This window comes from Sminthopsis crassicaudata, chromosome 2 (assembly GCF_048593235.1).
Source record: "Sminthopsis crassicaudata isolate SCR6 chromosome 2, ASM4859323v1, whole genome shotgun sequence".
Taxonomy (NCBI): Eukaryota; Metazoa; Chordata; class Mammalia; order Dasyuromorphia; family Dasyuridae; genus Sminthopsis; species Sminthopsis crassicaudata.
Window position 1 is genome coordinate 273,307,346 of NC_133618.1, and position 27,297 is coordinate 273,334,642.

A 27,297-nucleotide genomic window follows, 5' to 3' on the forward strand; every position below is an offset into this window, starting at 1 on the left:
AAAAATATTGAAGAGGAATGTATTTAATAATTTTCATAAAGGACTAATATAGAAGATATATTGGAAATTAACACAAAAATATAGAATAACAAGAACAATGCATAATAAATAATAAAAAGTCTATGAGCAGTTCTCAAACTAAGAACTACAAACTATTTACCCCTTATGAAAGATTATTCCAAATCACTGATAAGAAATACAAGTTGAAACTATCAAATTTCATTTTAAAGCCATCAAAATTGGCAAAGGTGAAAAAAGTGAAAATAATCAATATCACAGGAGCAATGGGAAGACAGGCATATTAATATATTTGATAAAAGCTATGAATTGGGCCAATTATTCTGGAAAACCTTTTGGAAATAAGTTACTTAATTACCCCTTTGACGCAAAGATCCTCCTACTGGCACATATCCCAAGCTCAAGGAGAGCAAAGACAGAAAGGTTCCATCTATATCAAAATATATGTAACAGAACCTTTTGTGGTAGTAAAGAACCAGAAATAAAAGAGATAATAAACTAAAATAAAAGGGATAAATGATAGTAAAAAATGGAATGAAATAATTTGCTGGATTTCTGTGGGAATAAAACGAGAATTTCAGTTTGTCTGGTAAGCTTAAGTTCAAATCCTTTTCAAAAGGAATTTAAACCATTGGATGGCACCTAGTGTGCAATATTTTTAGATCTTGTAAGGCCTACCAGAATTAGCTTTGATTTTTATCTCTCCTAAATCCTCTCAAATCCCTATGTGTATTTATCCATTTCTTCCTAATCCCATTGGTACCAACATAATAGATCCTACCTGCACAACTGACATACCTTCCTATGTCCACTTTTTCACCTTCCTACAGTTCCAGCAATATTTCATATTGCTACCAAAATTCATCTTACTTATAACACAAATCGGGTTGTTACATGATGACACTGCTCAAAACAACTTAAAAATTCCTCACCATATATTGAATTCCTTGGCCATTCATGGTCCTCCAAGATCTGATGCTAGCTTACCTTTCTGGCCTTTTCTCATATTTCTAGTCTACATTCCAGCCTAAATGAGCTCAAGAACTATAACATGCTCCTGATCTCCCCAACTCTTCATTCCATGACTTTATAACACTGTTCTTTATGCCACAAATTCCCTTTCTTCCCCCCAAATTCTGCCTAATGAATTCCTTTTGAAGGCTCAATTCAATTCAAAGATTCTAGCAAATCTCAGTATTTTGAAATCAGCCAAAATCCATTCCTTCCTTAGATCTTCCACAACAACACTTTTAGTGCAGTAATCTGAGTGTTCCCTACTCCAGAATAAGCTCCATAAAGACAGGAACAATATCTTACCTAAAATTTGCCCATTATTATCCAAAGGATTCCTCAGTTGATACTTCCCTACAGCACAGGGATAGCAGTGTCAGAGAATTTCTCCATTTTAGAGAATTCATTCATTAAGGGGCAAGCATATGAATTATGTTTAAAACCTAATGAAACAATGTACAATGCTCTGTCCAAAGGAAGTGCTTAATACATATCAAATTTAATTTAATTTTAAAACAGAAATATCCCACCAGCCTTCTAATACCAGCCTTCTTAAAACTTCCTCCTCTTTACCCTAGTCCCTGACTCTGGAAAGAGGCAACAATATACTTTTTAATTTCCCTTTTCCTTCCCTACCTCCCAAAAGTATATGATGACAGAAAACAGAGTAGACCTACATAGCTGCTTTTGGGATTGTAACCCCAATCTGAGTCTCCTAATGCAAGGCTAAAGACAAGGGAGTGATCAACATGCTTTTCCATGTACTCTGCCAACTCACTTCAGGTATTAGTCAATCTAAAACTTCATTACTAGTTAAGTCTGAGCAGCATTTACAGAGGAAAAGACTGGATAAAGTGTGTGGCAATACCTCTTTCCTTTAATATTACTGAACAAAAACCCCCAAAAAGTGCCAGACTCAACATTCTGATAGGGCACTAAGATATATCAGCAAATTTATAAAAGGGAAGGATATGACATTATTATCAAATCTGCAAGGGACGGAAATCTGAAGGGTAATTAAGTCTTAAGATTGAGTCTCATATAATGTTGAGTTTTATGTTCATATAACTACTGTTTAAATAATAGGATGGCCTTATTCAAAGTCAAGTCTTCCCAAAGGTATGGTTTCTAGTTTTCTACATAATTACTCCCTCTCCCCTCACCCAATCATTTGTCATTCAAAGAATTTTGAAATTTAATAAAATTCTTTTAGGTGTTTGTGAGCATTTTGAGGATTTTTTTTCCTTTTAGAAATTAAAGTATCATTTTTGTGAAAACTCAACATGACAGTATGACAGAAGAAAGGATAATAAGGGTATAGTTGTTATTAAGTCATTTTTCAGTCATGTCCAACTGTCCATGACCCCATTTGGGGTTTTCTTGGTAAGGATACTAGAATACTTTGCCATTTCCTTCTTCAAATCATTTTATAAATGTGGAAACTGAGGCAAAAACGGTTAAATGACTTGCTCAGGATTCCACAGCTAGCAAGTGTCTAGACCAAATTTTAACTCAGGAAGATGAATCTTTCCGATTTCCAGGGCCAGTACTCCATGGGCTACATACCTGCCTATAAAAATAATTCTAATCACAGAAAAACTGCTTCAAGTATGTAAACAAATTAATACATTCTTATTGCTTCATTGAATAACATTTGCTGAATAATAATAATTCATACAGTTTTTATATAAAAAGCAGACCTACCACTTTCCATCTTTCTTTGACCAAGATACCAACACTGAGGATATCTGGTTGCTCTCCTCCCCCACTCATCGCAATCTCCTGATGTGGTAGATCTACTACACAGGCATCCAGCTCCCAAGGGTGACTTCCATTTAACCTGAAGCAAGAGAAACAACAGCAGCATATTAGGGTTGACTAATTAACACAAGTTGTACTTCAGCAATAGAAACCATTACCTTAATTAGGTTGCTTTGCTGGGGGAAAAAATACCCAGCACTAGCTCAATTCCAAAAATAGTATTTAATGGATTAAAAAACAGCCCTTATGTTTTCACATCAAAATGCCTGCGATGCCTTTTGCTAGACTTTTCAAAAGATATTCTGTTACCAAAAAGGAAAGGTTCATAATAATTTATATTAGAGGGACCCAGTGGCACAGCAGTATTTCTATGTCAGCAAGTCTACTTGATGATCTTGTAAATCACTGGTTTAGGCACTATGTAATATTATAAAATGTAAAAGAAAAAAGATGCTTAATAAGTATATAGCAAAGAATACTTACAGTTTAGAAAGCAACTTTACATCAATTATTGCATTTGATCCTCTCAATAATCCTATGAGAGAATCAGAGCAGATATGCTCAAGTTTCAGATGAGCTCAGAGAGATGCTAAGTGGCTTCCCTTAGATCACAATGCCAGTAAGAGATAATCAGGCTCAAACACTGGTCTTCATTCATTCTATGAATATTTATTGAGCATCTACATGAGCAAATGACACTTTGGAAGATACCAAGGGGGGGCGGAGCCAAGATGGCGGAGAGGAAACACACGACTCAGTGAACGTCCTCACTCCCTCACAACCAATTAGATAAATTAAGTCTCAAAATTAGCTCAGGACTGATAGATACCACAAGGACTGGAAGCACGACTTACCAGCTGAAGAGAATCTGGAGTTTCAACAGGAAAGGTCAGTTCTCAGGGGAGGAATAAGAAAGACCAGCACAGACGGTGGGGTAGGGGCACACTGCGCCCATTGCGCTGGGAGGGGCTCTGGGATCGGGGAAGCCACTGAGGTAAAGGAATCTGGCACAGGCTGTTAGCTCTTCTCTGCTAATTATTTGGCAGTTCAGAAGAGAAAGCCAAGATATTTTAAAACTCAGATTAGATTTTCCCCGGACCCTGGGGGTGACTCAGGCACAGATCGGGGTGTGGCCTCAGCTACCACCTGAGAATAGTTAAGAGACTGACAAGTGGGTGGATACGGCCCAAGGCAACACACACTGCCTAGCTTAGCTGGAGGGAGTGGAACTCAGCTCCTGGAAGTCCCAGAGAAGCGGAACCTTTGAACTAGGGACCGCGGTTTCTGGCAGACACTTCCAGTTTGAGCGCAGGGGCTTCTTACGTCACCTGCTGCAGACACCCACTCCCCACCCGGACACATAGGCTGGGCTTCTTGCTGTCTTCACTATTCTACGCCCTCGAAGCACAGTAGTGCTAATCACCTCTGAGGCACTCCCAGGGAGAGGGTGGGGAACTCTCTCCCAGAGCTCTATCTTAGCTCGGGCGCAGGGGCCGCTGCATCCATCCCGTCTGGGAGGAAGCTGGTAAAGAAGTAAATAATTTCCTACCCCAGAGACAGACCCCAAAAGATTTTTTTTAAGTATGAGCAAAAAAGCTAGAAAAACCATAGATTCCTTCTATACAGAGAAAGAGCGGGTGTCCAACCCCGAGGAAGTTGACAGCAGAGAATCAGATAACAACCTAAAGGGGAACGATTCCTGCCCCCCATCACATAACCCTCTCCTAGAAGAAGCTCTTAAGAAATTGAGGGAGATCGAAGAAAAATGGGGAAAAGAAAGGGAAGTTATGATAGAAAATAACAATGTCCTGAAATTGGAGTTGGAAAAAATAAAGAATTCACAGGAGATGCAGGGAAACAAAATTAGTGAATTAGAAAAGGTTAAAAAAACACAGGAAAGTAGGATTTCTGAATTGGAAAAGATAAAAAAGTCTCAAGAAAATAGAATTTCTGAATTGGAAAAAGAAAATAATTCTCAAAAAAAAAATTAGGGAAATGGAAAAAAACTCAATAGAGCAAAATAATTCATTTAAAAACGAAATTGGGCATTTACAAAAAGAACTAAAAACTGTGAAAGAAGAAAATAACTCCTTAAAAGTCAGGATGGAACAAATAGAAATGAATGATTCACAGAGAACCCAAGAATCAGTCAAACAAAACAAAAAAAATGAGAAGCTGGAGAACAACGTCAAATACTTACTGGGAAAATCTATAGACCTGGAAAATAGATCTAGGAGAGATAATCTGCGGATTATTGGACTTCCAGAAAACTATGACCAAAAAAAGAGCCTAGATTCTATTTTACAGGAAATTATCAAAGAGAACTGTCCAGAGATAATAGAAACAGAAGGGAAAGTAGATGTAGAAAGAATTCATCGAACTCCTTCTGAAATAGACCCTAAAAAAAGAACACCACGGAATATTGTGGCTAAGCTGCAGAATTACCACACAAAGGAGAAAATCCTGCAAGCAGCTAGAAAAAAACAATTTAAATACCAAGGTGCCACAATAAGGGTCACCCAAGATCTGGCTGCCTCCACATTAAAAGATAGAAGGGCCTGGAACCTGATATTCCGAAAGGCAAAAGATCAAGCACTGCAACCAAGAATGAACTACCCAGCTAAGTTTAGCATCTTTTTCCATGGAAGAAGATGGTCATTCAACGAAACAGAGGAATTCTATATGTTTCTAAGAAAAAAACCAGACTTAAACAAAAAATTTGACCTACATCCACAAGACTGAAGAGAAACAGAAAAAGGTACACAGAACCCTTGAGAACTGTAACTTTGTTGTGGGTATATAAAAAATACTCAAGGATAATTTGATTTTACTGATATAAAAGAAAAAAAGGGGGGTGTGGTAAAGGGAAGGAGGTCGGTTCAGAAAAAGGGGAAGGAGTGATAAAAAGAGGGAAACTACATCCCAGGAAGAGACATAGAAAATACACAATATCTGAGGGAACTTAGTGAGGGGGAGAATCATTGTGTGAATCTTACTCTCATCAGAAGAGGCTCAAAGAGTAAATAATTAACATATTTGTTTTTCAGAGAATTTTCTCTCACCTCATTAAAAGGGGGGAGAGGAAAAGGGGAAAGGAAAAGGAGAATAAGTGAAGGGACTTGGAGGGAGGGGGGAGGGATCCTAAAAAAAAAAAAAAAAAAAAAAAAAAAAAAGAGGGAGGGTTGCGCGTCACAAGGGGGGTCTGTAAATTAAATATCGGGGAGGGGGATCAGGGGGGTCAAGGGAAAAAAGTATAATCTGGGGATAATACGATGGCAGGAAATACAGAATTAGTAATTTTAACTGTAAATGTAAATGGGATGAACGATCCCATCAAACGGAGACGGATAGCAGATTGGATCAAAAAGCAGAACCCTACAATATGTTGTCTACAGGAAACACACTTAAAGCAGGGAGATACATACAGAGTAAAGGTAAAAGGTTGGAACAGAGCTTATTATGCTTCAGGTAAAGCCAAAAAAGCAGGGGTAGCTATCCTTATCTCAGATCAAGCAAAAGCAGAAGTAGATCTCGTTAAAAAAGATAAGGAAGGAAACTATATCCTGCTGAAAGGTAGCATAAATAATGAAGCCATATCAATACTAAACATATATGCACCAAGTGGTATAGCATCTAACTTTCTAAAGGAAAAGTTAAGAGAACTGCAAGAAGAAATAGACAGTAAAACTATAATAGTGGGAGATCTCAACCTTGCACTCTCAGATTTAGACAAATCAAACCACAAAACAAACAAGAAAGAAATTAAAAAAGTAAATAGAACATTAGAAAAACTAGGTATGATAGACCTTTGGAGAAAACTGAATGGCAATAGGAAGGAATATACTTTCTTCTCAGCAGTTCATGGATCCTATACAAAAATTGACCATATATTAGGACATAAAGATCTCAAAATTAAATGTAGGAAGGCAGAAATAATAAATGCCTTCTTCTCAGATCACAATGCAATAAAAGCTACATTCAGTAAAAAGTTAGGGGTAAATAGACCAAAAAGTAATTGGAAACTGAATAATCTCATCTTAAAGAATGAATGGGTGAAAGAGCAAATTATAGAAACAATTAACAATTTCACCCAAGATAATGATAATGATGAGACATCATATCAAAATCTTTGGGATGCAGCTAAAGCAGTAATAAGGGGAAATTTTATATCTTTAGAGGCTTATTTGAAGAAAATTGAGAAAGAGAAGATTAACGAATTGGGCTTACAACTTAAAAGTGACCTTGTTCACATGGATTATAAACTCTATTATGAGAAAGGAGTTAGACAAATAAGTGTAAGATAAAAAATAAATATAATAAAAGGCTTGTGAAAGTAAAATAATCAGAATACAAAGCAAAATTAATTCAAAAGCTAGCAATTAAGGTTTTAATTGTGTGTTGTTGTTGTTTTAAGTTTCCTTAAGGATATGCGTGTTAGATGGCAGAGTACAGATGATAACAACTGAAATCTCCCAATATTTGCCTCCAAACAAAATTAATATAACTCCTAAAATAAAATTCTGGAGCACCAGATCCAACAGTCAGTATGAGATATTTTTCCAGCGTAATATAACTTAGGAGGTAGAAAGGAGCAGATCTGATACACCAGAGTAGATGCCAACCTAGAGTGGCTGTGACCAACTGTAACAGCAACTTTGGGAACTCTCAGCTCAGAGACAGTAAAAGAAAGGCGGTACCAGACAACTAATCAGAAAGAGATTATGATAGGCTCTTTGCTGGCACTGGATGCTGTTGGTGATTGTCAACTCTATTGCCCATACACACTTCTGTGCCACAGTTAAAAGGCAAAGTAGGAGCCATATCATAATTTCAGGGTCAAAAGGAGTGCTAGTACTTGCAACTGCAGGAGAGCAGGGACAGTCATCTCTCTTAGATCCATTTTTAAAAATCAGTCTTTTTGCAAAAAGTAGAAACCACACTTCTCTTTAAATCAGACAATCCTGGGTGCAGCAAATACCTACAGACTCCCAGAACTAATTCTGAACACAACAAACAAAGAGACTCAAATTTGATACCTTCACACTTGCAGGTAAGCAAAGCCCAACTTGAATATAAAACTCAAAATCAAGAAACAGGCTGGAAAAATGAGGGGAAACAAAAAGAACTTTATCATAAAAAGCTACTTTGGTGACAAGGAAGAACAAGAAATAAACAGAAGACAACAATAGCTACAATTAATACTGAAAATAGCTACAAACAAAGTCTCAAAAAAAAAAAATACAAATTGGACCCTAGCTTAGCTGGAAAAGTTAAAGAGATAGGAGTAGTAGAAGAAAAATTGGAAAAAGAAATGAGAGTAGTGAGAGAAAATTATGAAAAAAAAATTAATAGTTTGAGAAACAGCCCCAAACAATGTGAAAAACAAAACAAAACAAACATAATTGGCCTAATGGTAAGAGGCACAAAAATTCACTTTAGAAAACAACTCCATTAAAAGCAAAATAAGCCGAATGAAAAAAAAAAGTACAAAAACTAACTGAAGAAAATAATTGTTTAAAAATCAGAATTGGGCAAGGAGAAACTAATAATTACACAGGAAATAAAGAAACAGTAAAATAACGTCAAAAAAAGAAAAAAGAAAAAAATTGAAATATCTCATCACAAAAATGACTGATTTAGAAAATGGATCTCAGAGAGTGCTGTTATGCACTACCTGAAAGTTAAGATCATAGAAAGAGCCAAGACATCCTCTTTCAAGAAATTGTCAAGTTCTGTTATTCTAGAACCAGAGGGTAAAATAGAAAAGAAATAAAATAGAAAGAATCCAAACTTAACCTTCTGAAAGACATCCCAAAATGAAAACTCCCTGGAATAGTATAGCTAAATTACAGAGCTCCTAGGTCAAGGAGAAAATACTGAAAGCAGCTAAAAAGAAACAATTCAAATGTTGTGGACCACAGTCAAGATCACACAAAATTTAGTGACTTCTATATTGAAGGAACAGAGAGCATGAAACATGATATTCTGAAAGGCAAATCAGATGGGATTATAATAAGAAATAACTTATCTAGCAAAAGTGAGTGTAATCCTTCAAATGAAAAAAAAATTGATATTTAATGAAATAAAAAACTTTCAAATAAATATTCCTGATTGGAAAAAACCCAGAACTGAATAGAAATTTTTTCACAAAACTCGAGAAGCATAAAAATGTAAACATGAAAGAGTAAAATCATAAGGGACTCAAAAAAGTCAAATTATTTACATTGTTATATAGAAAGATGATACATGTAATTCCTAAGAACTTAATCATCATCAGGGAAATTAAAAGAAGTCTACATAGATAGAGAAAATAATAAGTCCAAGTTGATTATCTTGAGTTGAATTCAAAAAAATGGAGGGATAAGAAAGAGGGATACACTGGGAGAAGAGGAAAGGAAAAGGAGTGTAAGAAAGGTTTTACAGTAGGGGGGAATGGAGAGAGGGTTGATGAACAAAGCTTAATCTTCACTCTCATCAGAACTAGTTCAAAGAGAAAAAATATAATATATAATCAGTTGGGTATAAAAATGAAGAAAATCAAAAGGGAAATAAGAAGGGAAGGGAATAATAGATGGGATAATAGAGTAGGGGAGATAATTTAAAAGGGCAGATTACGGGAAGCAGTGGCCAAAAGCAAAACAGATTTTGAGGAGGAACAGGATAAGAAAAGAGAGAAGGATAAACAGAAGAAAATAAAATGGAGAAAAATATGTTTAACTGTGAAAGTGAATGCAATAAGCTCACCCATAAAACAGAAACAGATGGCAGAATGAATTAGAAATCAGAATCCAGAATATTTTGCCTGTAAGACACATTTGAAAGACACACACAGATTTAAAATAAAGATATTAAGCAGAATCTTTTTACTCTAGATGAAGTAAAAACAGCAAGACTAACAATTATGATCTTAGATAAAGCAAAAGAAAAGATAGACCTAATGAAGAAATAATAAAGGAAACTACATTTTGCTAAAAAGTTACCATAGACTTTAATTTTTTACATCAAGTTTCTTTGATAAAAGCTTCATTTCTCAAATATATAGGGAACAGAATCAAATTTATTTTTTAAAAAAGAGCCATTCCAGAATTGATAAATGGTAAAAAGTATATAAACAGGAAGATTTTAGGGGGAAAAATCAAAAATATGTGTATTTATAGGGGAAAAAAAAGTTCTAAATCATTATTGATTTAAGAAAGGCAAATTAAAAGATTCTGAGGTTCCACCTCACATCTATCAGAAAATACAAATGTTGAAATAAGTGAAGATAAATAGATATACTAATAACCTGCTATAGTTGTGAACTGGTCTAATCATTGTGGAGAATATTTTAGAACTATACCCAAAGAATAATAAAACTATATATTCCCTTTGACTCAGTAATACCACTACTGGGTTAGTAGTAAAAGAGAACAAAGAAAAAAGAAAAGGACTTATATGTATAAAAATGCTTATCTTTTTGTAGAGGCAATGAATTTAACATTGAGGGGATTGCCATTAAATGGGGAATAGTTGGATAAGTTTTGGTATATGATTATTTTGAACTACTATTGTGCTATAAAAAAATGAAGAGATGAATGGTTTCAGAAAACCTTGGGAAGACTTATATGAAATGATGCAAAGTAATATGAGAAGAACCAGGAAAGAATTGTGCACAGGAACAGAATATTGTAATGATGATCAACTAAGACCCCCAAAAAATTCTGAAGGACTCATGATAAAAAAAAAAAAAAAGCTATTTACCTCTACAAAGAAGCCTGATAAACTCTGAGTACAAAGTGAACGATAATTTTTTTCACAATTCCACATGTTTAAAAGATTCCATTTGCTTGCTTTCCCAGTAGGTAAGAAAAGGGGAAGAGATAGGGAAATAATTTAGAATTCAAAGTTTAAAAAAAAAAAAGAATGCGTAAAAAATAATATTTTTTTTTTAAAGAGAGAAAAATGGGAGAGCTAGAGGGAAGGAGAGGATTATAGTTAGTACCTTTTTCTAAGTCTACTATCTGAGAATCAACTAAGTGTAGAGGTATTCATTACCAATAGGTTAGCCATCAAATGGTGAATTATTTGATCTGAAAATCTAAGAGGATAAAAATGTAAAAAAATTTCAATCCCGAGTAGCTCTCTTCTTCTGTTTTTGCAAAAGTGATAGAGGTATGTTAGAAAAGGGTAAATAATAAAATAATGAAAATATGAAATAAGATTATATAATGAAAAAAAATCATGCAGTGGGAAGCAGGGAATACTAAAGAATCAATTTTTAGACCATCTGTAAACATTAACAATTCTAAATGGACTATCTTTTTCTGACAACAAAAAAAAATTTCCATACTATTGAAAAAATAAAACATGTCAATATCTATATTCTCATGATAGATAAAACCAAAAGAAAAACACTGTAGCTTAATCAAAGGATGGCTCAAAGATTCTCTTTGGAGAGGTAAACAAGGAAATTAAACTTTTTTCTTTTTCCAAAAGGTAACAAAGTACATCACTGATGTAAGCTTTGGTCGTCTCATCTTTCTGTACTTATGCTGCATATAAATAAAAAGGCTACCATAAGGAAAACTGAAGTTTGTGAGCCAAAATCTGCTGCAGATGAAGTGGAAGAGAAATTGTATAAAGAATTGAGCAAATGCCCCCCAACTAAGTCAATATATATTTGTGGCTTCAATATAAAGATAGCACAGGGGACAATGGGGAAAAGTATGTTGGATAAATATGACTAATGTTTAAGAAATGGAAGAGGCTAATTTGAACACACAGAAATCTCACATCTTTCAGAGATACTTTCATCAAGGGTCACAAGACACTACATATAAAAAAGGGAAGGAAGGGAGAAGGAAGGGAGGAAGGGAAGGAAGGAAGGAAGGAGGGAAGGAAGGAAGGAAGAAAGGAAGGTGTTAGGTTCTTACTAAGTGCTAATGAGATAATGAGATATTAGGTTCTTACTAAGTGCTAAGTCAGTATTTAACAATTCTCTAGTTCCGGCCTTTACTGGGAGTTTTACCTGTGACCTCCTGGGGAGGAGCTTGCATGCTTAGGAGGAGCAAGTTCACTGGTTGAAGTAATTTTCCCCAGAAGCCCTTGTGTTATCCCACGCCCATTCTCTGGGAGAATAAAAAAGGGCGGCACTCAAGAGATAGAGTCTTGTCTGGGCCAGACTTAAGGCAGCTCTCCAGAGGAAGAAGTCTCTCCTCTAGACCAGAGAGCAATCAGCAGTTTCTGGAGACAACAGCGCATTACAGGAAGGGAAGGAAGGGAAGGAAGGGAAGTATAAGGATGCTGTTCCTGCAAAACAAGAGAAGGGAATTGTAAGGGCCCTTTAAATGGGCGGCGCCACAGCGCAACAGGAGATTGAGTGGCCAGAAGTAATCTCTGTGGATATTAGGACTGCCCTGTGGGTGGGATCTTGACCATATTGAGATAGCTTCGTAATGGGTTACGACTCTCTTGCTGATTGGCTGTGTGTGTGACCTCACAGGCCCTTTATAAGCCCACTTCAGGCAGCAGTCGCTCTCTTTAACCTGGCTCCCTAACCTGGGGTAGCCAAGCCAAGCCAAGCTGATGGATAGGACAGAGAGGTAAGGAGTTTGGTAGTGAACACGTGGGTCTTCTGACCAGGTGTTCACTTGGGAACCAACAAGTCAGGGCATCAAGTCAGGGCATTATGTGAGTAGGTATAATAAAGGTTTTTAAGATTACATGTCGCTGTCCTTGAGCATGCTACTGGTTATTAAACTGGTTAGATTCAAGAAATTGTGGCCAGAGACTTTTGAAGGCCTCAGAGGAGGCGAGCCAGGTAGAGTTGACACTGCAAAGGTCAGGGGTCAAAGGTACTCTGACTAGTAATTGTAACTGCCAGGAGTGCATGTTACAGGGAAGGAAGGGAAAGAAGAAAAGGAAGGGAAGGAAGGGAAGGAAGGGAGGAATTGATGGCTTGACCTCAAAGAAGAGATACAAGAAGGTATCTACTCCCACTACTTTGGAGAGGTGGAGGCAATATAAGTGAGGATCAAAACTTTACTTTTCTTCTTTTAAAAAATGTAAATAAGAGATGTGTCTCTGGGATGGGAGAAAGGGGAAAAGATATGGGAGAAATATAAATGATAAAGTTAAAGATAATAATTTTTTTCAAAAATACATGAAACTGACAGTATCTTATGAGATAATGATGATTAGAGGAATCAAGAAAAACCAAAGAAACATTTAAATATGAAAAAAGTAGTATTTGGGTAACTGGGGTATTTCTCAAAGAGTCAGGCATTGGGGGCAGCTAGGTGGCACAGTGGATAGAGCACCAGCCTTGAATTCAGGAGGACCCGAGTTCAAATTTGGTTTCAGACACTTAACACTTCCTAGCTGTGTGACCCTGGGCAAGTCACTTAACCCCAGCCTCAGGAAAAAAAGAAAAAAGAGTCAGGCATTTGCTCTGATTCTTTTCTGTAGGTCATACTTTCTGGTCCTTTGGTGAATCATATGCATTTTGCTGAGATGATGCAGCAATTCCTGATTGGTCTGCAATGATGAGGCCTTCACTGAAGATAACTGTCAAGAGCCAGGAGGAACCATTTAATTGTGAAATTTATAGAGGAAAATGCCTGTTGTCTTAATTGTTATGTAGAGTTGGTAATCAGTTCATTTAGTCCAACACTATATGCTTATCTGGGTCAGGCATTGCAGATGCCCACTGCAGATGGACAACCAGTTGGGTCCAAAAATTGAACAGGAGGAAGAGAGCAGGATGGATTACATTTGGGAATCTTTACAGTCTTTTCAGTCTTTTTAATGATCCCAAGCTGCTCGACCTAAAAACCAAAGTTTTAATACAAATGTTTTCCCAGTGATATTTTGTGGTTTTTGAGTCTTAGAACACATCACAATCTTTGAAAAATAGTCAAAGGTGGAGATAACCTAAAGGGCATTGAAAAGACAAGAGTGTGGATACATTTGATGTAGTATTTTCAATGAAATATAGGAATAATGAATGAGAGTTCAAGTTCTGTACTTTTTTCTAGAAAATCTAAAAAGATCTAGAGGAAGGCCTCCAATATATTGAGTGAACACGGACAAGAAACAAGATAGAAAGTCATGAAAAAGTGAAAATCTGCTATGATGGAAAGAATACACAACAGCAATAACATCACTTCAATCCCCACTATTACCTAACAATGACACTATTTTAGTTATTAGTTTAATGGTATTCCTAAACTGTAGCAGCTCCCTTTTCCTGACAGTTTGTAAGGTATTACGCGTTAATCATATCCAGGATTTAAGTTCCAACAATATAAAGCAAAGTCATTCACCATGAGTTCTTAATTCTCATTTTCTCATATCACAATCCTTTGATATCCTTCCCCACTCTCTCCCTTTTAATTCCCATCCCTAAAGAAGAAATGGCCATTATCCTTACCAACGCCAAAATTGCTAGATGGACTTACCGAGGCCAACCTGTCTTGATTTTATTGACTTCTGTCTTTTCCAGAAGATGCTTCTTACTGTCACATTCTTTCATCATTATCATCATTCTCTCCAACTCCTGGTTCCTTTTTGCTACCTATAAACACACTTATCTCCCTCATTTTTTATTATTATTATAGTTTTTTATTTACAAGATATATGCATATACAAAACTTTTTGTTCCAATCCCCCCCATGGCAGGTTGACCAATACATGTTAAATATATTAAAGTATATGTTAAATACAATATATGTATACATGTTCATACAGTTGTTTTGCTGTACAAAAATAATCAGACTTTGAAATGAGTATACAATTAACCTATAAAGGAAATCAAAAATGCTGGTGGACAAAACTAGAGGGATTGGGAAAATTCTATGTAGTGGTTCATACTCATTTCCCAGAGTTCTTTCGCTGGATGTAGCTGGTTCTATTCATTATTGAACAAATGGAACTTATTTGGTTCATTTCATTGTTGAAGAGAGTCACATCCATAAGAATTGATCATCATATAGTATTGTTGTTGAAGTATATAATGATCTCTTGGTCCTGCTCATTTCACTCAGCATCAGTTCAAATAAGTCTCTCCAGGCCTTTCTGAAATCATCCTGCTGGTTATTTCTTACAGAACAATAATATTCCATAACATTCATATATGATAATTTATTCAGCCATTCTCCAATTGATGGGCATCCACTCAGTTTCCAATTTCTGGCCACTACAAAGAGGGCTGCCACAAACATTCTTGCACATACAGGTCCCTTTCCCTTCTTTAAGATCTCTTTGGGATTATTATAAGCCCAGTAGTAATACTGCTAGATCAAAGGGTATGCACAGTTTTGAGCATAGTTCCAAATCATTCTCCAGAATGGCTGGATGTATTCAAAATTCCACCAACAATGTATCAGTGCTCCAATTTTTTCATTATCACCTTCAACATTGCGCATTATCTTTCCCTGTCATTCTAGTCAATCTGACAGGTATGTAGTGGTATCTCAGAATTGTCTTAATTTGCATTTCTCTGATTAATAATGACTTGGAGCATCTTTTCATATGGCTAGAACTAGCTTCAATTTCTTCATCTGAGAATTGTTTGTTCATATCCTTTGACATTTATTGATTGGAGAATGGCTTAATTTCCTATAGAGTCAATTCTCTATATATTTTGGAAATAAGGCCTTTATCAGAACCTTTGACCGTAAAAATGTTTTCCCAGGTTATTGCTTCCCTTCTAATCTTATCTGCATTAGTTTAGTTTGTACAAAAACTTTTTAATTTGATATAATCAAAATTTTCTATTTTGTGATCAGTAATGATCCCTAGTTCTTCCTTTGGTCATAAAATTCCTTACTCTTCCACAGGTCTGAGACGTAAACTATCCTATGTTCTTCTAATTTATTTATAATCTCATTCTTTATGCCTAGGTCATGAATCCATTTTGATTGTATCTTGGTGTATAGTGTTAAGTGTGGGTCAATGCTTAGTTTCTGCCATACTAATTTCCAATTTTCCCAGTAGTTTTTGTCAAACAGTGAATTCTTATCCCAAAAGCTTAGGTCTTTGGGTTTGTGAAATACTAGATTGCTAAAGTTATTGACTATTTTGTCCTTTTAGCCTAACATCTCCCTCATTTTTAAAAAAGAAAATCTTGTGTCCCAAAGACATCTAAAATAGGGGAAAGAACCTATTTGTACAAAAATATTTTATAGCAATTCTTTTTGAGGTGGCAAAGAATTAGAAATTGAAGGGATGCCCATCAATTGGTGAATAGCTAGACAGGTTGTAGCATATGATTGTGATGGAATGTTATTGTGATATAAGAAATGATGAGTAGCATTATTTCAGAAAAAAAAACTAAGCAAGATATATATGAACTGGCACAAAGTTTAAGGAGCAAGACATTTTGCAGAATAACAGAAATATCATGCAACAATCAATTGGGAAAGACAGCTATTTTGAGCAATACAATGATCTAAGACAATTCCAAAAGATATATGATGGAAAATGCTATCTACCTCCAGAGAAAGAACTAATATAATATGAATACAGATTGAAGTATATTTTCTTTATTTTTCTTGGGAGTTTTTTGTCCATTTTTTTGTAACATAATGAATAAGCACATATGTTTTACATGACCTAGAATGTATAATTTATACACACTGAGGACCCCTTTTCAGCTGAGAAATTTTTACACAATCCCGGGTATAAGGATATACAAATCAAATATTTACTGAAAATGAATCATAGTTTTGTGACCCTACATAGGTACATGATGTACAGTTTAAGAAGCTTTGATTTATATCAAATTGCTTACCTTCTTATAATAGAGAAGGGAGGGCAGAAGAAAAAGAAGAAATTTGGAACTCAAAATTTAAAAACTAAGAATGTTTAAAACATTCACGTGAATTGAGAAAAATTCTTTTAAAAATTTTAAAAAGAAAACCTTGCAAGTTCATGTCATGTCTGCTAGTTATTCTTCTATATCTTTTCCCCTTTCTCAGCCAAACCATCTGAGAAAAGCATCTGTATCCAGTATCCTTATGAAAGTTAACAATAATTTCCTAATTGCCATATTTGATGAGTTTTTCCCAGTCCTCATTCTTCTTGATCTCACTGCCGCATTTAATACTGTCAATTCTCCTAATCTCTCTCTGGTTTTTCCTAACAGGAAAGTTGGGAAGCGAAGAAGGTTAGCAATGAAAGATAACAATTTATGTTTAGGACCATCCAGTTCAAGATATCTATACTGCAGTTGGTTATTTAGGACTGTGGTTTAGAAAAGAGAGTATGAGTAGAATATAGATGATGGGGGGGGGGGGCAGGAGAAGAATCATCTGCATAGATGATGCATCAGATTCATACAAGCTATGAATTTACCAAGTGAGATAGTATAGCACAAAATAGAAGAAGAACTAGGACAGAGGTTATGGAACACCTTCAGTTAATGTATATAACGTAGATAAAAAACCAGCAAAGGAGACTAAGCAGCAGACAGATAAAAAGAGGAGAATTACACCGTGAAAACCTAGAGGAAAGAGTATGCAGGAGAAGAAGGTAATCAGTGTCACATGCTACACAGAGATCAAGGATGAGTATTGAAAAAAAGGTCACTACATTTGGCAATTGGGAGGGTACTGGTATCTTTGGAGTGTGCAGTTTCAGCTAAATGATGAGGTCAAACACTAGATTGGAAAGGGTTTAGATGACAGTGAGAGAACAAAGTGGAGGCATCAAGCATTGACAACATTATTGAGAGCTTTGGCCTAAGAAGGGAAGATAGATACAAGGTGATATCTAGCAGCAATGATAGGATCAAGTAAATGAGGAACAAGCAAATTAAAAGAGATTGAAGATGAAAAATGGGAATGATAGTGGGCATAATCGATTAGAGAAAATGGGAAAGGATATATGTGGAGGAGTTGGCTGTGGCAAGGTGAATGGCTCCTTTTTTATTCAAGACAGAAGTAAAGGAGGAGAGGGTAGAGGAATGGCTGAGTGATGTGAAATGAAGAAAAGAGAAAGGTTTCTCAGTGAATTGTCTCAATTTTTTCAGTGAAGTATGAGGCAAAGTCTTTGGGCTGATAAGAGGAGATGCCATGGGAGGCAACTGAAGATTACTAGTATGGATCAGGTTCCCTCTCTTTCTCCACATCTCTTCCTTTGCAAAGAAGAAGGCAGAAGAAAAAACAGAAAAAGAAAAAAGAGAGAGAATTCAATGAATAGAAATATACAATACATACACAACTGTCTACTACAGCAAAATTTTATTCTATGCACAAGTGTAGCATGGAAATAATCCTGGACTCTAGAAGGCTCTACAAAAATGGCTAGATCTGTGAGGCCCTTCCTACACCAATTATGATCACTGAAATCCAGCAAGATACTTTGGGGTCTATGGGCTAATTTTTTTTCCCTTAAAGATCATGCCTTAAAATCAAATTATTCTGGCTCTCACTGACTGGTCAACAAGATATCCCAGGTTAATCCTCACTTGGTCATTATTTGGGACCTGATTGGCTCAGAGTGAATGTAAATAGAAATTGTTTCTGGTTTGGGGTAGAATTTCTGAGAATTTTTCCTTTTAGATGGACTTTTTTTTTTTTTTGACTAGGTGAAATAAGCCACATCCTATGCTTCATTTCTTACCTAGCCTTAACCACTAATAGAGCATTGCCTCAGTTAAACTGAAATCTGTTAAAGACCTTAGCTTAAAAAGACCAAAGTTTCCCACTGCACAAACGGTCATCTCCAATCATCCTGATATATATCTTGCTACTGAATCTAGATGACTCCAGAGAAGAAAGTGAGACTGGTGCCCTTTTCCAGCTCTCTCTCACTTAAATTCAATTCATTTGCTTATTGTAGTATCACCTTCCTGATGTCATGGTTCTCTTCAAGAACCAAGGACAAACAATAACAACAAACTAGGAAGGTTTTAAGTAGAATCAATAGACTATGAGATACCTATTACACACTTCTCAGATTGGCTAAGATGACAGAAAAAGATAATGACGAATGTTGGAGGGAATGTGGGAAAACTGAGATACTAATATATTGTTGGTCGAATTATAAACTGATCCAACCATTCTGGAGAGCAATATGGAACTATGCCCAAAGGGCTATCAAATTGTGCATACCCTTTGAATGTAGCAGTGTTTCTATTGGATCTGAATCCCAAAAGGATCTTAAAGAAGGGAAAGGGACCCATATGTGCAAAAATGTTTGTAGTTCCTTTTTGTAGTGGTAACAAACTGGAAACTGAGTGGATGCCCATCAGTTGGAGAATCCTGAATAAAATATGGTATATGAATGTTATGAAATATTATTGTTTCATAAGAAATGATCAGCAGGATGATTTCAGAGAAGTATGGAGAGACTTACATGAACTGATGCTAAGTGAAATAAATGAGCAGAACCAGGAGATCACTGTACACAGCAATAATGAGATTATATGATCAATTTTGATGGAAGTGGCTCTCTTTATTATACTTGTTTAACATATACTGGATTACTTGCCATCTAGGGGAGGGTATCAAGGGAAAGGAGGGAGAAAAAAATTGGAACATAAGATTTTGCAAGAGTCAATGTTGAAAACTATGCATATGTTTTGAAATTTTAAAAAGCTTTAAAAATAAAAGAATTTCAAACAAACAAAAATGAATCAATAGAATAAGTTCCTTGAAAGTAGATCTTGTTTTATTTTTATGTTTGGATCTCTAACACTTAGCACAATACCTGGAATGTAGTACATCTTAATAAATGGCTGCTGAATTGAAGTCTGTCTCAATACAGACTATATGCCTCTAAACATAGGTCCAGTCTAAGTTAAGAGAGGTTAACCACCAGAAAGTTGATCTTATAGATGAGGAAATGTATAGTGTGTAATTGTAAATGTGAATGTGATTTAATTCACTTATATGGGAAAAAAGTAGCAAGAGGAATCAGAAAGCAGAATCCAACAATATGTTGTTTATAAGAAACACACCTGGAACATAAATATTTACACAAATTTAAAATGAGGGGTTAGAGCAGAAATTATTATGTTTAGATGAATTAAAAAAAACAGAAGTAGAAATTATGCTCTCAGACAAGGCAACAGTAAAAATATGTATGATAAGAGGCAAGCAGGGAAACTATCTTATTTTTAAAAGCACCATAAATAATGTAATAATATCAGTGAATAATATAGACGCAATAAATGGTATAGTCCCCAAGTACTTAAAGGAAAAATTAGTCAATCTTACAGAGAGAAAAAGACAAAAGAAATATAAAACTTGGGGGTTTCAAAAGATAAATAATAAAAAAGTTGGTAAAGACCTAGATAGTAAATTTTAGGTGAGTTAAATATGAAAGAGCTCTGGACATTACCAAGTAGATATAAAAACGAATATGTGTATTACTCAACAGTGTGTGACACTTTCACCAAAAAAATGTTACTTTGTAATAGGATATTTAAAAAATCAAAGCACATTCAGCAAAGTGAAATATTTAAAACATCCATGATTGACCATTGCAATAAAAATATATAATCCAAAAAGAGGCATTTGAAGAAAAGATTCAGAGTTAAATGGATGATAAATAATTTCATTCTAAGGAATATGTGAATAAAAAACCATTTATAGAAATAGATAATTTCATTTTTAAAAAAAAGTGACAGTGAGGAAAAAGCCAAAGATTTTTTAGGGAATACTTCAAATCTCCAAATATTTTCATCAAATGAGAAAGAATAGCACAATGAGTTTCTTTATTTTCTTAAAGGAAGGGGCAGCTAGATGGATAAATAGTAGTAGAGTACCAGCCCTGAAATCAGGAGGCCCAAAGTTTAATCTGGCCTCAGACACATTGATTCCTAGCTATGTGATCCTAGTCAAGTCACTTAACCCCAATTGACTCAGTAAAAACAAAAGCAAAAAATCCAACAAATAAAAAAAAAAAAAACCCTCAATTAAACACCCCCCCAAAATAAAAGATGAATAAAAGAAAAAAAATTTTTTTAAATTGATGACTAAAAGTAGAGGCTGTTTTTTTAAACTAATTAGACAAAACTTTAGCTAATCTGATAAAATGAAATGAAAACTAAATTGCCAATATACAAAAATTGAGAGAATTCACAAAAACTAAAGAGAAAAAAATAGTTAATTATTATGTTCAATTATACACCCACAATCTTGATAAAAATGAAATGGATTATTTACAAAAATATAAAATATCCAGATTAAGAAAGAAACAAATTATGTGTTTGTTTCTTTCTTAATATGGATATTATATATATATATACATATATATATATATATATACATATATATGAAAATATTTATATATAAATAGATAATTTAAATAATCCAATATTAGAATAAGAAACTGAACAAGATACAAAGGAATTCCCAAAGGAAAAATCCTAGGACCTGTAGTTTAATTTACAAGTGAGTCCTATGAAACTTTCTAATAAATAATTAATTTCCATATTATGTCATGTGTTTGCAAAAACAGGGAACGAAGGAATCCTGTTTAAAAACAAAACAAATAAAAAAAACCCTAAGTTAGGATCTCACCCTGATCTACTGAGGTAAAGACAAAAGACCTTTATGAATACACCAAGGCAACACAGGTAGATAAACCAGCAAGATTTAATCTGTTATTTATTCTGCTTTATAGAGGGGATAAGCAATTTCCATATAAAAGACAGAAAAATTTTGATTGGTCCATGTTTCAAATGAGGAGATGGGGTTAATGTAGCTTTGGTTCTTGATTGGTCCACAAAATTTAAGAGAAGGAATTAGTGAGCATGTGCACTGCCATTTTAAGACAGTCTACTTATCATATATTCAAGATTAAAACCAAAGTTTTACAATGAAGTCACCCAAACTGACACAGCACAAAATACCTGATCCCCACAATCTTACCAAACTCCTAAATAACAAATATGAATCTGATATCTAAACCAGAAAAAGAAAACTATAGACTATTAATTGAAATAAAGGACACAAGACTTAGAAGCAAATGAACATAATACCATAATTCTTGAGAAACCCAAGGCCTCCAACCTCGAATAAGGATTCACTTGAATCAACAAAAACTGCTGGATGTCTCATACCACTTACCACGAATACATGACATGAAGATATGACAAAAGATAAAAATATGAAAAAGGAAAAAATTCTTGGTTTAAAAAAAGGGGGGGAGGAATAAAAGTATCCCAACACTTGTCAGGGACATGACGAGCTAGAAGTTCAGTGTAAAACATACTATTTATCTTTTATAAAGGAGGGCTTTTACTTGGAAAGCAGAGTTATGGAGGGATAGGTGTTAATGATCAAGATGCAGAAAAAAAGGGGGGAGAGGGAAAAAAAGGAAAAAATTAAGAAAAGAATTTTGATGAAATATTATTAAAATATATAGAAAAAAGCAGAAGGAAGTCAGAAGTGAATGCAGGTAAGTGTGGCAATATTGGAACTATTCTGATAAACTGAATACATACTTTTAAAAATGGCATTTTGTGATTGTACATGCATAAGCTATATCATATTGCTTGCTATCTTGGAGAAGGAGGAGATAAAGAAAGGGGGAAAAATTGAAACTTAAAATCTTACAAATATAATTGTTGAAAACTATCTTTATATGTAACTAGAAAAGAATAAAATATTAAGGGAGAAAAAAATAAAGTATTATTTTGTAATATGACATTCAGGAAATCATAAAGAATATACCAATACAAATAACAAGAAAAGAAAGGGGAAAAAAAAAACAAATTTGAGACCAGCTTCTGAAGAAATCAGCTTCATTTGAACTTAACTCTGTGGGCAACATGGGAACAAACTCAAGGTTTTTGTGTAGCGAAGTGCCTTGATCATCGCTGTAATTAAGGAAATGAGTAGCATAAAAGATGTACTGAAGCAGGAAGAGACAAAATGCAAAAGAGGTTACTACAATCATTCAAACATGAATTATTCAAGCACAAATTCAAGCCTAAAATCATGGCCTGAGGTGATAGTAAACAGAACAGAAAGGAAGGATTCTAAAGACATTAAAAAAAGAAAAACTACCAGAATTTAAGTTATTAAGTATCAGGCAGGGGAAAAAAGTGAAAGAAAGCCATAAATATGGCTTTGAAGCAGAGAAAATAATTTTATCTCTTTCCTCACAACAACCCTGTTGGATTATATAGTGTTAATACCAAATAGAGTGGTTGAGATATTTATTTAGATTTATTTAAATAAATAATAAATTATACAATTTTAGGAGAAAAAAACATTCATTGAATAGGCAAAAGAGCAATTTGGGGTAAAATTTAAGATTCTATTTTTTAAAAGAAAAACATGGAAAATATAATTACCCTATCACTTAAATCTTAACTATCAAAAAGGCACATGACTTGTCTAAAAGGTTAAAAAAAAATAGTTAAAGATATATTCAGGCCAGAACTAATACATATACTTCTTGTGACAGAATAACTGTGAAATATGACTCTTTTTTGAGTGGCACTTAAAATATTCCCACAACTTCTATTATTAAATACATAATGTTCAAAAATAGACTTTTTCCCAAAGTCATTATGATCTTCTATGTAAACAGTATTTGGGATAAGCAATCTGCATTATAAAAATGTGGTGACAGGAATAGCAGCCATTTCAGATGTTAAAGTAAAAAATTAAAAACTTTACAAATTACAAAATAAATACCTAATTCAGCTACTAAACTAACTATGAATGTATAAACACAAGGAAAACCAATGAAACAGTGGCTATATATTTTAGGAAAACAATGCTCCAGGTTTCAGACACAGATCAGATTTCTAGTTAACATCTGCAAGTATAGGAACCTCATCTTTATAATGGAGTAATGAAGAACAGAAGAACACAAATGTTATAAAAATGTTCCACGGGTCCATCACATAAAATAATATCTGCTTAATAAATGCTTATTAATTTTAGGAGGTCTTTAAAATATGTGCAAGTGAAAGTGGAGTGAAAGGCACTATTTGGTGATGTTCTAAAAAAAAAAAAAAAGTCTAAAACCAGATGCATTTAGATACATTTATATGTATCTATATACATTTAGATACTATTCACACTTCAATATTTCTTTCTAAGAAAAAGGGGAGGAGGGGGATTGTGAATCCAGCACTTGACAATCAGCCAACTAACAAATATTTATTAAATATAATCTATGTGCCAGGCACTATGCTGGGTACTGGGGATGTGAAGATTAAAAAAATTAAACAATTCCTGCATTAGAGAGATTTTATTACATCTAAAGTGTGCTAGATTTGGAATGAAGAGACCCAGGTTCAAATTCTGTCTCATCAACAAAAAGTTATGAAGTGCCTACAGTGTCCCAAGTCACTTATGCTTTCAAAGACTCTACTTCATCTTTAAAATGGAATGAAAGTAATAATTGTATTTCACACTTTGCACAGGGCTGTTATGAACAGAATACTTTGCAAACCACTAGATAAATGTGAATGATTACTTCATAAGGTTGTCAAGTAGACAGGAGTCTGGACCTGCTGTCAGGAAGATGTCAGTTCAAATCTTGTCTCACAGATTTACTAGCTGTATAATCCTGGGTAAGACACTTGACCTCTTTTTGCCTCTGTTTCTTCAATTGTAAAATGAGAATAATAAAAGGACCCCCCTCCCAGAGTTATTGTGAGAATTAAATGAGATAATATTTGTAAGTCATCACAATGATTGGCACAAAGTAGGTGCTTAATAAAGGCTTGTTTTAGTGAGCTGATTCAGGCCAGTTTCAATGGTCTTATGAAGAGAGCCACCTGCACATATGGTCTTGTGATGAAGAAAGCTATCTACACTCACAGAGAGGACTGTGGGGATCAAGTGTGGATCACAGCAAAGTTTTTTCACTTTTGTTGTTGTTTGATTGCATTTTTTTCTTCCAAATTTTTTTTTCCTTTTTGATCTAATTTTTCTTGTGCAACATAATAATTGTGGTAATCTGTATAGAAGAATTGTACATGTTTAACATATACTGGATTACTTGCCATCTAGAGGAGGTGATCAGGGGAAAGGAGAGAGAAAAAAAATTGGAACACAAGATTTTGCAAGCGTGAATGTTGAAAACTATCTTTGCATGTGTTCTAAAAATAAAAAGCTATATATAAAAATAAATAAATGCTTGTTTTCTTTCTTCCTTTAATATTGATTCATTTATTCATTCAAGAAACAGTTAATAAGTACCTATTCTATGTAAAACATTTTAGCAGATGGAGTAGGATGAGAAAATAAGTTAGATTGCCCAGAGTTCGTGAATTCACAATCTAATCTAGTAATAGGAGATAAGTAAAACTACAGATAAATGTAGTTCTGATTTAAATCCAACAGGTACATAAGAGGACTATGAAATGCTATGAGATAAGATAAAGTAGAAATCACAATGCAAACAGAATTAAGTTTATTTTAATAACTGGTGAAGGAGGAAGACATCTCAAAAATTTGGTTAAGTACTTGAATGATCTGTGATCAAAATGTGAATATTCTCTGATGCAGACTCATTACACAAAGGGAAAATGAGAAACAGGAGCATAAAAAACTAGATGATGAATTGAGTTGGGAGTACAGTCTTTGATAATAAAAGCCCCATATTAACTCTTGTAATTTTTTTTCTCATCTGATCTATTTATGTCTAATATCTTATTGAGTATATAAAGGAATCCAATTTGGGGGATGGTTATGGAAGGGTCTACACCTTGGGATCAAACTTCACAGACCATAATCTTCACTCCAAACTCAAATCTGTCTATATCTGGATACAAGTAAAAGTCTGAATTGTAATTACAATATGACTTCAGTACCCAGAACCAGATCAAGAATGATACCTAAATATGGTAGTGAGAAAAAAAAAGCTCTTCTTTGTATGCTTTTTTATGAGAATGAGTGTTCTATATTTTATAACGCCTAATAAAATCTACAGTTAGCTTAGAGATAACCATGACTATGTCTCTTTTCCTTAAGTTTTGAACTGATTTACCCTCCAACAGTTATAAGCCAACATTAATCAAATGAATTAACATTTAATTATTGTAAGCAAACGTTCAATTCAGTTGAAAATGGCAAATAAAAGCAATTTCAGTGGAAGATGTCTTCTAAAGAATTTCCTTCTGAAGCACATTGCAACTAGTCATCAGATAGATTTTACATATAAAGAGAAAAAATCCTCAAGGACATCCATCGATTTCTAGAGATTCAGAAAAATGGCAAGAAGGAGAAGTTAAAACATAACTCAGTGGCAGGCTCAAGATACAGGGACCAAGAACCTATAATGTAACAAAGCACATTTTAAAGAGTTCCTGCTCTAGCTTCAATCTTCCTGAGTCTTCAGTGGAGGCAAAGTGCTACAATTGGGACTTCATCAAAATAGGGTTAGAAGTTGTGACCCCTTTGAAAAAATTTAAAGATATTAAAAAGTATTGTGGGGATCCTAGGCTAAACAAGGTTAGAGAACAGAAATGCAATAGCTCTGCAAAATCTTCTATAAAATTTGGTTCAAAGAGGAAAATCCTTAAATTCTTTCAACATATTCTGGGAGGCATAACGGTTTTTTGTGTATGTGTGCCTCTATGGACTATTCTTTTAACAAAAGAATTACATAAAGTTAAACATCGTTTCCATCCCTCCCAAAAAAAAGAGACATTTATTTTGCTTGACCATGCATATTTATTACAAGAATTTTGTGGTTTTTTTCTTCCAATGGAGAGAGAGGAGGCAGAAATTGAAATTGGGGAAAAAAAAAAAAAGGTTTTAAAGAAAAATACAATTTTTAGGATTAAACTTCAAAACAAGGTGAAATTCAGGAAAATATAAGCAATAAGATATAGGCCCCCAAAAAGAATAACCAGCAGGAATTAAAACCTTCCTAAGTGGCATCATTCTTAACTGGCTCAATTTGTTTGATAAAACAAATACTGTGCTTTTTTTTTTTTCTTACTTGTTAGCCCTAGAACCTTCTACTCAAATAATAGTTCACAATTAATATGAGAAATCTTCAGTTTGCTTATAAATTAGGAAGGGTCTATGTATGACTAAGGCATTAAATTGGAATCAAAAAGATCACAGGTGTCAAACTTTGTGAAAAAAATAGTGTCCAGATTCTACCACTGAATTAGCCTTGGTTTGGTGAATCAAAGGAAAATACTACATATTTGGAAAAAACAAAAAACAAAAACAAAAAAAAAACTGCATTTGGAAAGAGAAATGGCAGAAACATTGTTTAAAAAAAAAAGATACAGTATTTATATGTTCAACTGACAAGAAAAAATGCCAAAAATAAAAAAAAATTATAAAAATCATACATATCAAAGGAAGAAATATGAAAAAGAATTCCAGGGAAGCTAGATGCCCAAAGGTTGGAGCACCAACTCTAGAGTCAAGAGGAGCTGATTTCAAATTCCACCTCAGATATTTAACACTTCCTAGTTGTGTAACTCTGAGCAAGTCACTGAACCCCAGTTGCCTTTCAAAAAAAAAAAAAAAAAAAAAAAAAAAAAAGGATTGCAAGAAAATAGAGAGATTAGCTCACTGTTGATACAACTGT

The 27,297-nt window shown here is 34.3% G+C and overlaps 1 protein-coding gene across 3 annotated transcripts in view; it reads right to left on the bottom strand.

Annotated features, from left to right (window-relative positions):
* The window catches only part of TTBK2 (tau tubulin kinase 2), a 249,379-nt gene that overhangs the window by 211,903 nt on the left and 10,179 nt on the right, over positions 1-27,297 (bottom strand). For 2 of the 3 annotated variants that reach the window (XM_074289397.1, XM_074289396.1), the window contains exon 2: positions 2,734-2,869. In XM_074289397.1, the coding sequence (XP_074145498.1) occupies positions 2,734-2,802 (69 nt within the window). In that variant the 5' untranslated portion in view covers positions 2,803-2,869. Of the gene's footprint in view, positions 1-2,733; positions 2,870-14,228; positions 14,366-27,297 lie in introns of those variants that run through there. The other variant, XM_074289395.1, reaches the window with a different exon arrangement.